Source organism: Natator depressus, chromosome 21 (genome assembly GCF_965152275.1).
Source record: "Natator depressus isolate rNatDep1 chromosome 21, rNatDep2.hap1, whole genome shotgun sequence".
NCBI classification, from domain to species: Eukaryota; Metazoa; Chordata; order Testudines; family Cheloniidae; genus Natator; species Natator depressus.
In genome coordinates, this window is record NC_134254.1 from 7,998,137 (window position 1) to 8,010,411 (window position 12,275).

The 12,275-nt window shown below is 50.6% G+C and overlaps 1 protein-coding gene across 1 annotated transcript; it reads left to right on the plus strand.

The window, feature by feature from the left end:
* Positions 1–361: 361 nt before the first annotated feature.
* Positions 362–11,850, plus strand: REN (renin). Its single transcript, XM_074936042.1, has 9 exons — positions 362–469; positions 3,544–3,700; positions 5,084–5,207; positions 6,007–6,125; positions 7,359–7,555; positions 9,170–9,292; positions 10,034–10,178; positions 10,921–11,019; positions 11,689–11,850. Exons 1-9 carry the CDS (start codon positions 369–371, stop codon positions 11,848–11,850), a joined length of 1,227 nt encoding a protein of 408 aa, XP_074792143.1. The 5' UTR covers positions 362–368.
* The last annotated feature ends 425 nt before the right edge of the window (positions 11,851–12,275 follow it).

A 12,275-nucleotide genomic window follows, 5' to 3' on the forward strand; every position in this document is an offset into this window, starting at 1 on the left:
CTACATGGAGAAATTCTATTTTTTAAATCCTTTTATTAAATGCTTTTGCCGTAGTATACCTGAAGAGATTTGATCTGCATTATTGGGATGTACACCGCATTCTGTGTGTGTGTGTGTGTGTGTCACCCAAACTGCCCTTTGCCAGGAAGTGAGGTCAAGCTCAGCTCCAAAATCTGTGTACCTATGGAGTGTCCCCATTGGCAGGATTTGTTATCCCCCAGTCTTCCTCCAATCCGCATTGAGCACAAACCTAAACAGATGCAGAAGGTTTGGCTATAAAAGCACAATGAGTTTTTCCTCTCCTTTGATGCAAGCAGGAATCTGCTGTCCCAGAGAAAGGTTATAGCAGTGGAGAGAGAGAGGGGTCCATGCAAACGGAGCAAATTAGAAGAATGCAGCACTTTCTGATCTTTGCGATGGCTACCTGGGGTGTAGGACTCTTCTGCTCTTCAATTGATGCTTTCCAAAGGTAACGTTCTGTATGTTACTAAAGGCCTAAGGGATGGAGTGTGTGTGTGTGTGTGTGTTAATCTCTCTTGCATGTTTCTTTTCACTTTGGCTGTAACTGATGACAGAGGCCCAGATCTTCAGCTGGTGTAAATCAATGCAGCTCTGTTGACTTCCATGGAACGATGCTGATTTACACCAGCTGAGGATCTGGCCCTCACTTTTTAAAAGTTCACTCAACGGGTCTGGGCTTGCTTCGCTCTCGGTCCCTTGGGGAGGTTGCATTGGTCAGCAGTGTCTCTATTTTTAAAAATGAAGAGGGGAAGACGAAGGGTTTTAATTTAAGTCTTAAATTAGCTGTGGAACGGGTGAAGCAGAGGCTGTGCTGTCCTCAGCCAGCTGAGCTGGGTTTATTTCTGCTTTGTGTCACCAGAGCAGCCCGAGCATTCACAACTATTTTGGCCCATTTGCCTACTTAGAGACCCCACCAGCAATTGCCAACCTCTGCCATGTCACTCAGAGAAGGACAGGTAGCACACAGCAAGGGCTTCCTCTGTTTCTAAATGCATTTCTCAAGGCAGATTCAGATCTCATTTACACTGGTATAAATTCAGAGTAATGCCACTGAGACTAACGGAGTGATTCCAGATTTCCCCAGTGCAAATGAGATGAGGATCCGTCCCGCACAATTTAAATTAGGCCTTTGAAGGGGATGTGGGAGAAGTTCCTACCCCTGGGTGACGGCTGCAGGGCCAGGACAGAGCATTCTCCACTCTGGGTATCCAGTTAATGTAGAGAGTCTCTGGGGGCAGAAACTTCACTGGAATGGCAAGTTGGAGGCTTTGTTGCTCCTTAGGAGACGTCTCTTACTGACAAAATAAGAACCCGAGTCAGGTCTCTGAGAACCAAGTAATTTTTTTTGCCTTGTAAACGCTTATTGGGACCTTGCCTCAGGGCCCAACAATGAGGTGAGGGGGGGTATTAGTGAATTGGTCACCCAAGGGTTGGTCCTAGACTGGAACACTGGACCCCATTGCTTCTGAGCTTTGGGAAAGGCGGGACCTGAATTTGGCCACTTGGGTCCTCCTCTCGTAGAGCAGGTGATATTTTTCGGGTGAATTCTTTTTTGGCAAAAAATGCAAACTTGGAGTCATGGAAACGCTTCCCACATTCGTGTTGGTTTTTGCCAAATTGTTTGTGTTGGGCAGGGGGGAAACTCTGCAAATTCTGAAACAATTGAAAGGTGTTGATTATTTTTTGTTTGAAACCACTTTTCATTTCCAAATTTCTTTCCCTTTTATTTTATAAAATGCTCAAAATCTAAACAAAACATTTCGTTCAACCCGAAACAATATTTCATTCGACTTTTCAACTGGCTAAAATAAAGCTTGAAAATGTTCATTTGTGGGTGGATCTAAAAGGATTTTTGTATTTGATTTTTCAGAATTGCCACTAAAAAAAATCTGTTCTTATCTCAACTCAACACACATTAGAATGTGGGAAGAGGGGCACGGAAATCAAGGGTAACATTTTTCTAAAGCACCAAAGTGACTTAGGAGCTGACATCTCATTTTGAAAAGTGACTTGGGCATTTTTAGGACGCTACGTCTCATTGAAAGTCCGTGAAAATTTTACTCCAGATTGCAGACAGGTAACATGAAGAATGACCGGAGACAGAAAGACAGACAGATGAACATGGAGAAAGAGAGACCCACAGAGAGAGGAAAGGAAAGGCAAAGAGAAGTGGTGTAGATCAGGATGGAAACAAAGAGAGGGAGAATAAACTTTGCTGGAGGAGAACATGGAAGAATGAGAAATGTTCACAGCAAAAAGAGAAGGCGGAGGGAAGATAGTAAGTGCAGACGCTCAAAGATAATTAGCCAGGTGCTGCATGAGGAGGTTTCCTCTCCAGAATCAGGGCCGTTCTAGAGGAATCCGAAATGCTCTTGACTTGGTGGACTGTTGGTTCGGTCTGATCTGACAAACCCTCTGTACGAAAGAGAAGCTTGTGATTAGCACATGGATGGGGTTTCAGGGGTGAGAGATACAGGGGACCCAGCAACCAAGGAGCATTGGGAGGGAAAAGAAAAGTGACTTTATAAAGCTATTCGTGGCAACTGATACCCTGTATTGTGATCCTGTCCCATCCCATAGGGGTGCAGCCCACCAGCTGCTGGGACTCCGTAAGGAGCGGTCTCCCCTCGGAGTCAGTGCTACACCAGTGCTCTGATACAGCACTCAGGGGTGCAGCAAGAGACTGAAGTCCAGCAACCCGAGTGACCGCATGAGGGTCTGAAAGGTCCAGTGGCATATTCTGCAACTGCAGAGGGGAGGAACCACCGTGCCCTGGCCAAATTCCACCTCCTTAAACTCCCTCTGCAGTGTCCATAGAATATAATAGTCTCCTGCATCCTTGGCCCCGTGAGCATGGGATCTGGCCTCATGCAGTCGTTTTGCTCTACTCAGCTGTGACTGGCCTTAGGCGTGAGCAGCGACCGGTCATCTGGGGATACGTTTCCATAGCTCTGTGCTGATTGTGCCGGCCACCGAGCTGCTTCATCTTCCACTGGGATAAGAGGGGCAGTTTGGGGCAGCCTGTGAGCTCCAGACTCCAGTCAGGCTGGCAGATCTGCCATTCTGAGCCAGGTGTCTGCTGCCACCTAGAGTAACTGAGTCGCATTCACCAGGCCAGCTGCCGTGGCTTAGCCTAGAGGAACGCCGGGTCTCTCGCCCAGCGTGGCTTTCTACAGGCCCGATTCTGTTCTCAGACCAGTTCTGCAGTGGAGTTGCTTGGCTGACTTCAGTGGAGTCACTCCTGATTTACACCAGTGTCAGTAAGAGCAGAATCAGGCCCAGATTAAAGAACAGGAACATGGGGATTTTCAAGTGTTTGTGCGTAACGGGTCAGCTCCTCAGCTGCTGTCGGCGTAGCCTCCTTTGACTTACATGACCCCAGCTGGGGTCTGGCCCCGTCTTCCCTGAGATGCAGAGGAAATCTGACAAGCTATCCGGCATCTTATCTTGCCGCTCACTCCAGGCACCTCGCAACCGTCACCCTAAGCCCCTGGCATTTTTCCTTCTTTCCCCAATGTATAGGATCCCACTAAAGAAAATGCCCTCAATCCGTCAGAGCTTGCAGGAGATGGGTGTGAAAGTGTCGGATGTCTTCCCTGCCCTGAAGCAGAATAAGTACGCCGGTGTCGCAGGCCCTCGGAACGGGACGGCCCCCACCATCCTCACCAACTACCTGGACGTGAGTTCCCCTATTGCTTCGGGACCCATCCCCAGGTCTCCTTCCGGGCCTACGGGCTTGTCAACACAAGAGTTGTTCTGCTTTATCTGTCCTGCTGTCGTTAAAGTGGTACAATCCCCATAGCGTGGACGTAGCACTCTCTACTGACAAAGCTATTGCCACGCAGGAAGCCGATAACTTCTGGCCGAGCTATAGTATGTCTTTTAGAATGTCATCTGGACTTGATTAAAAGACTTCAAGTGACGGAGAATCTGCCATGTTCCAAAGGTTCGTTACCATTTACACGGAAGCACTGAGGGAAACAGACAGGGCCGTGAAATACAGAGACCTCTTCGGGGCAGGAACAATCTTGTGTCGCCCGGACACCACTTAAATAAGACTGTGCTGTCGGGAGGCAGCATGGTCTAGTGTTTAGAGCCAGAGTCGGGGCTCATTGTTTCTGCTACTGACTCGCTGGGTGATGTTGGGCAGGTCTCTTCACCTCTACAGGTACCTCTGAGCCCGGGTCCACAGACTGGGGCTTGCAGGGCTCCCGCTACAGTGCTAAAACCAGCTGTGTAGGCAGCTCTCTTAAATTGTGTGTCGGGCCCACCCCCTTCCCTAGGCTTCAGGACTGAGCTGCAAAGTTGACACAGCTCCTTTTAGCAGGGTAGCGCAACCCCTGCGAGCCCAAGTCTGTCGGCCTGGGCTCAGATGCTTGCTGCCACGGGCTGTGTAAACGTACCCAGTGCGTCTCCACTTACACACATGTAATACCGCTCTGTCTTAGGTGCTTAGACCGTCCCCGTTGCCAATGTATCTGAGTGCTTCACAACACTGGATGAGTTTATCTTCACCCTCCCGCCCCCCGGAGTGGTAATGGAGTAGTATTTTACGGGGGTGGAGGGGGAGCTGTTCAGAGACACGGGGGCCTAGCCCTGTTTCAGTCTCGGTGTTGCCCGGCCTAAGCGATTTAGATGGCTAAAGTCCCGTTTTCAAAAGGGACTCAGGCTGTTTGCAAGTCGATGGGACATGGGCTCTGAAGTGCCTACATCGGTTTTGGAAATTGCTCAGGCCTGGCAATGCTCAGCCTAAATCCCTTTAATAATCTGGGCCTAAGTGCCTTGCCCAAGGTCCCCCAGCATGTCTGTGGTGGAGAAGGAGCAGGTCTCCCATTGCCCAAATGAGGATGATGATACTTCACGACCAGGCTTGCAGGGAGTGACTTAAGTATTAAAGCTTGCTAATGGCTTTGAGATCCTCTGATGGGGCTCTTGTTACGCTTAGGGTGCATCGATGGGAATGCAGGTCATTTTTCCTAAGGATAATGCTCTCTCCAGCACAAATCAGGATTGCCAGGGCTCACATTCAGTTCTAACGCTCCTCCTGTCATGTATTCTCCAGACCCAGTACTTTGGCGAGATCAGCATTGGCACGCCAGCGCAGACCTTCAAAGTGGTCTTTGACACGGGCTCGGCCAACCTTTGGGTGCCTTCCTACAGATGCTCTCCACTCTACAGCGCCTGCGGTGAGCCCTGGAGCGTCTCATGCCCAAGCCACCTAGGAACACTGTCGGGGCCAGATTCTGGGCTTGTGCAAATCAGGACTGACTCCATTTGAGTCAATGGATTGAGAGCAGAATTAGACCCCACTTCTTGTGGCTCCTGCAATCAGCCTGTATCATTTTCAGTAGGAAGGTTGCATAGGACCCGGAGTAGGGAGTATGGAAGAAGCCTATGGTGTAACAAAAGTGCACGCTCACACCTCAACGTGCATGTGAAATGATAGGGAAATACTACTTCCAGGTGGGACTGTATGTGTCACGATGCAGAGAAGAGTTCTGGACTCGGCTGCTTGGTGGGAGCATATACGTGGTCATAGCAGGAGAGAGCATGGTTGATGGGAGGAAAGGACTTGAATGACATCTCAGAACAGATCTCAGGGAGTTGGGAATGTGGGAAAACTGCTGGAAACCACAAGCACCTGTGGAGGCAGTCTGAGCTTGTGATGAAGGGAAATGGAGATCTGGGCATCTATTCCCCACTCTGACACTGACCCCCTGTGTGAGCTTGGGGAAGTCCCTTCATCCCTCTGAGCCTGATCCAAAGCCCACTGAAGTCAGTTGAAAGACTCCCATTGACTTGGATGGGCTTTGGCTCAGGTTCTTGCTGTAAAAAGGGGATAATTCTCCCCTGCATCGCAGGGGGTGGAGGAATTAACTAACCTTCGTGAGGCACTCCCATACTGTAGCGATGGAAGCAGATAGCACCAGCCTGTCATGCTGATTGGCTTTAACTCCCGCCACCTCCTTTCTAATGTATCCCCAGTGTCTCACAACCGCTACGACTCTTCCAAATCACGCACGTACCTGGAGAACGGAACGGGCTTTGCTATCCAGTATGGATCAGGAAGCGTGAAAGGCTTCCTCAGCCAGGACGTCGTCATGGTAAGTGCTGGCAAAGCCATGCTAAGGATAAACTCCAAAGCCCATTGAAGTCAATGGAAAGACACCCACTGATTCCACTAAGCTTTGTATCAGGCCATAACCCCCCCTCTCCCCCCCCCGGTATAGGTCAAATCTTCCACTCAGTAGAGCACCATTGACTTCAATGTAGACATACCCATTGCACCAGCTGGGGATCTGGCCCATTGACTCAGTGGATTTCTGTCACACATTTCATCTGCAAAGATCCCAAAGCACTTTACAGACTGACAGGATTGCTTCCCCCATCAGTCGAGCCAGCTGTGCGTCCTGGAACATGGACACGCCACACAACCACGTTCCAAAGCTGGGCAGAGCAAAGTAGACTACAGCAGTTTGAGTGCACAGCAGCAGCGTCCACACGGACAGTTAGTGTGCGGCAGGCTACGGCGGGGTCGATTTACACCCCATCTTGCCTCAAGCTAAGTGTTCATGTGGACAAATCCTTCCTTTTCCCTGTAAATGAAAGCAGAGATTCTCCCATAATCACAGGATTCCTGGAGTTTCGTGCTTTAAGAACCATGTCAAGTATGGGAAGGGTCCTGAAAAAATCAAGAGAGCTGGCAACACTGGAATGTCCAAAGCGAAGAGGGTAGTGGGTTTTGTTTATACTCATGTCACCACAGGCATTGTTAGTTACACAGGGCTAGGAGCCTGTCCAGCTTTCCCCCAAAATACAGGAGAAGCCAGGGTTTTTGTGGCTCCACCTGCAGTGATCTGGAGCCTGGTTAAGCATCACCAACTCCCCTCAGAGGTCAGTGGGAGTTGTGGGGCTCAGCATGAAAATCAGGCTTTGGAGAGGGATGATCTCCATTCGCTTGCAGTCCCTTGAGCAGCAGTAGTGTTTGGGGTGGATGGGGGGCAGGGCAGCTTCTGCAGTGGTTCATAGTGGCTGTGGACAGGTGTGCACAGGTTAGAGCAGCCCCTGTGGCAGCTCTAACCTGCACTGCAGACTGCAGCAGCCCCTGAAAACCCCAGGATCAGGGAGCTTCGCTGCTTATCCCTTGGTCCCTGAGCTGGGCTCTGCACCGGCGCATGGATGAATCAGGATCCTATGTGCTCCCAGCCCTCTTGAGTGTTTAAATGAGCAGCATGCAGAATACCCGAGTGCACGATATTTGTGCACCAAAGAGAAGAGCACTAGACCCCCGTGTACCCTCCACTGATCTGCATTGTCTCATACTCTCCTCTCCCCAGGTGGCTGATATCCCCATCATTCAAGTCTTTGCTGAAGCCACGGTGCTGCCTGCCTTCCCCTTCATCTTTGCCAGGTTTGATGGGGTGCTGGGCATGGGGTACCCCAGCCAGGCAATCGATGGCATCACCCCAGTGTTTGACCGGATCCTCTCCCAGCAGGTCCTGAAGGAGGATGTGTTCTCCGTCTACTACAGTAGGTGGGTGTCGCTAGGAGCAAGCAGCCCGTACCACAGAGGAACTGGGAGCGCTGCATGAGTCTATTAGTCTTGTATAGTGTGGTGGGGGTCCCCGGGGTTCACTGCTGCAAGAGCAATGAGTATAAAAGTTGTCTGGGTTCAGAATTATGGCCTTGTATAGCATGGCCTTCACTGTCCAAGAAACAGAAGAGGCGGAAGGTTGGCAGGGTTGGGGTGCAGCCTTGGAACTGAAGAAGAGGGGAGCTATGGGCCAGGATGGAAGGGCACAGGCAGAGCTGTGTAGGTGCCCAGGACTGGAATAGTAGGAAGGGGGGCTGTGGACCAAGACTGAGAGGCCGGGCACAGTTGTGTTGGGGACCCATTACTGGAATAACCAGGGTGTTGCAGGTCAGAGTGAAAGGCAGACCTGGTCAAAAATTGTCATTCAAAACATGTTTTGGTGGAAAACGACCTTTTTGTGAAAAAAATAATTTTTCTGTAAGAAATACCCATTTGGAACCCCCCAAAAATGTTCAGGTTCTTGTGAAAAACTGGAAAACCCCCAAACCGAAATTGTTTGGGTTTTCCGCAGGTGCAAACGGGCGGAGGAGAAGTCGGTTTTCCAATGAAACTCCGAAAACTTTTGAGGAAAAATATTGATGGAAATAAAAATGTCTCCATTTCCAGCAACAATGTGTGTGGCATGGACCCCGCTTCCCGGCCAGCTTTAGGGAAAGGCTTTTGGAAGCGTGCCTTGGGGGAAGCCATCTGCACAGTGCCCAGCCCACACTGGTGCTGTCACTTCCTGGCTTTTATGAGCAGTAAAACTAAATTCAAGAGACAAAAAATAATGAGAAACAAATCCAGAAATCAGAATGTGAAGCGAAACCTGTGGATCTCGCGCTCCCTAATAAAGGTGCGACTGTCAGTGATGGACAGAGCCTAATGACTCCTTTCCCAAAGTCCTTGGTCTGCAGTCCTAGGCCAGATCCTCAGCTGGTGTAAATGAGTGTAGCTCAAGGCCAGCTTGCACCAGCTACGGATCTGGCCAGCTGGTATGCAGAGCTCCTGAAGGCAAAATCTCCCTAGGATCCTTGTTTTATTAGATTTCTCTTTCTTTGCAGAGCTTCGAAGTAAGAAGATGATCAAACACAAACTCTCTCAAGGCATCACCACACTAACAATCACCCTTGCACCCCGGTTCTGGGCGGTAAACTCTGCTAGCTCTGCCAGAAACATACCAAAAAATGACTCCCTTTAGCAGCCCAGTACTGGTTAGTATGAGCTCCCTCTGCACTTATTGGGCCACTGACACAAGGTCAATTACACTTGCTGGAACACTCTTTGGCCTCTAAAGCACAGCCTTGCACAAGCAGCCTGGTGGCAGCTTTGCTAGGTGTGAACTTGAGATTCCCAAGAAGCCTCTAAACAGAGCTTTCTGCATGCTGGAGCCACCTCCCAGATGCTAGTCACCATGCCCGCTAACTCCCCTCACTCGATTCATCTAGCACATGGGAAATCTGCAAGGCATCATGTCTTGGTCCTTATGGGGTTTCCCCATCTCCTGCCTTTCTGGAGTGGAGACCTAGAGAAGGGACAAGATAGGAAGTTACTCTGTTGTGTTTTATGTCCTAGGAACTCTCTTCTGAAACCCGGAGGGGAAATTATCCTTGGAGGGAGTGATCCAGCCTACTACACCGGGGATTTCCACTACCTGAATGTCAGCAAGAACGGCTACTGGCAGATCAGCATGAAGGGGTCAGTAGCAGGGAGCTCACCTAGCCCTTACATAGCTCCCTCCCTCCTAGGTGGGGAGGGATTTGGGGAGGCACGATAGAGTTATCAAGGCTGGAATCAGGCTGGATCACTGGGGTTAACCCCTCTAATGCCTGCAAAAAGTGCTGGGGGACAAGTAACATTGGATCCCAAAGGTTAACAAGAATAGTGCTGAGTCCGTGTGTAGCCCTCCTTGTGTTCAACATGAGAGAATTACCCCACGGTCCACTCCTGAGAGGTCGGTAAGCCCAGTTCACAGGCAGGGAGACTGAGACACTGGGTGTGACTTGTCCAAGGATACACAGAGTCATTGGCAACGCAGGGTGAGAACCCATTCAGCATGCACGTGCACACAAGCCGCCCCGCGCCCTGGGGGTCCTGACCCTGAGCTGTGTATGTTACAGGGTTGGGGCTGGGAGGAATGTGTAGGAGCTAGCAGACTGATGGGGTCGGAGCACAAGAAGAGCGCTTGGGTCTGTTGGAAGGGTCAGAGCAGATGTACGTCAGCACCTAGCAGAAGGATGTGAAGGGAGGTGGAAGGAAATGGACTGGGAGGGAAAGAGTTGGTGCTGACTGGAGGGGCAAGGAGAGAGAGGGAGGTACCTAGATGAATGTAATTTCTAAGGCTCCTGTTCACCTTGGTATTAAAGGGCAGAGGTGACCGGAGTGCTGTCGGGAGGGAGAGGTTAGGGGAAAGTCAGAGCTCTTTCCTTCACTCCCTAGGGTGTCTGTCGGTGCTGAAACATTGTTCTGCAAAGAAGGTTGTTCGGTGGCCATCGACACGGGGGCTTCTTACATCACCGGCCCAGCAGGCTCCATAGCTGTGCTGATGAAAGCCATCCAGGCAACGGAGCTGGCGGAAGGAGGGGTGAGCAAACCCACCCTTCGCTCCTGTCCATCTGCTCGCTGGTTGGCATGTGACCAAGCAGCCAGCTTCATTAGGTCCCGACCTGGGAACTAGGGCAGGTGCTAGGGATGATGGGGATGAGGTTACAATTGATTCCCAGGGGAGAGCACTCAGCTTGCCTCTCCTTGGCTGTGACAGGGCCCCTGTTCTTCCAGACCATGGGGTAGCACTGGCCATTCCCAGTGGCAGAGACAGGTCATCTCATCCTCTCCCAGCGGTGCAGGAGCAGATGGAGTGTGTTGATGACTTCTCCTTTATGAAGCCAGGGGTCAAAGACTCCGTGTGCGTTAAGGCTGGCCAGGGGTGGATAAGGAGAGAGATTCCTTTTGGGAGCATAGTCACAACCCTGGGCAGAGGGAGGCAGAACAGGACCCCCGGCCCCCAGGTTTTTACTGTCTTGTTAACGCACTCTTGGTCTCCTTCCAGCTTGTTCTGTGTGGTTGCACCTCTTTGGGAGACCGAGTGAGGTAGTCCAAGAAGCCCAAATGAGCAGCGAGGTGGGAGGGGGGGTGATATGGGATGCCCCCACACTTTTCAGTCTCTGTTGCTAGCATGGGTCTGCTTTTATCAAATGAGTTGCAACAGCCTCTAGCTGAGGCTACTTGTGCCTACAGTAGATTCTTTGCTGGACCATCCTTCTCTGAACCCCAGGAGACAACCTCTATAGGACCTAATCGCCTTCTCCTTCCTTCCTCTGCTCCAGTATATTGTTGACTGTGACAAAGTCCACCTGCTGCCCGATATCTCCTTCCACCTTGGCGGGAAGGTCTATGCACTCAGTGGCTCGGCCTACGTCCTCCAGGTGAGATGCCTGTCCTCTGTTATTCCTGGCGGTGGGGGTGGAGAAGGCAACTGCTGCTCCTGACAAGGGATTTCTAGGTGATGCCCACTAAAGAACATGTGTGATAGTGTTAAGGGCAGAGAAGGGTTTAGTAAGAGATCACTGCGGGCAGTTCCCCAGTTGTGTTCTTTATCTGGTTCAGAGCTGTTATTTTAAGTTTCATCAGCCGTGGACTCCAGACTTATGCCCTGTATATTGTTCCCATAACACACCTAGGAATAAAGATAAGCCTAAACCAGAACTAGTTTTTCCAAAGCTCACAAAGTTTGTGGAGGTGTCTGGATAAACTAGGACCTGACTCCAAACCCCACCCCCTGCTTTTACAAAACACAAACCCTCCTTGGGTAATTTCTCATGTTCACAGCAAAATCTCAGAGTGAAGCAGGAGAATCTGGTGTGCGGGGCAGGACCTGAGGTGGGGAGCAGAAATCTGGCGCAGGCCTGGCTGGAAAGCATAAACTGAAGTGTGGACCAGATTCCTGGGAGAAGAGGTTGTGGAGCTAAATAGCAACCGGGAGGAGTCAGTTACCTGGGGCATTTTAGGATCTGGGGAAACAAATTCCAATCCAGGGCAGGATTCTCTCCCCCGGCGTCTCTCTCCTCATGAGCTGGGTCTCTTTCCTTTCATAGCAATCCCAATACGGAGAGGACATCTGCACTGTGGCATTCGCAGGTCTGGACATCCCTCCTCCAACTGGCCCCCTCTGGATCCTGGGAGCCAGCTTCATCGGGCAATACTACACTGAATTCGACCGGCGGAGCAACCGGATCGGCTTCGCCACCTCCCTCTGACAGCAGGAGTGGGGGAGAGGGGTGGGGGGGAGAGGAGAGAGGGTATCGGTTTGGAGAAGAAACACAAGACTGCCAAGGAGAAGCATTTTAAACTGTGAAAGAGAATAGCTTAGCGGAGTAGTTCCTTAAAGGCACAGAAAACACATCCTGTCTATATTTAAGTAAAACCCCCTTATTAGTCCACTTTGAAAATCAATGCTACACTTCAGTGATAAGCCTCAGAATTAACCCTCTTTGCTCCAGAATTCCTCCACTCCACTGTCCCCATCACAAAGGCACTGATCTCCTCTTCCCCAGGGACTGTGTCTCATCACTTCAACTTTTATTTTTCCAATCTGTTTTGAGCCTCCTTTTGCCACAGCTGGACTTACTGCTACTTTCCTACCCTATGAGTCAGCTGAAAGAGACGCTTTCCCATAGGCCTG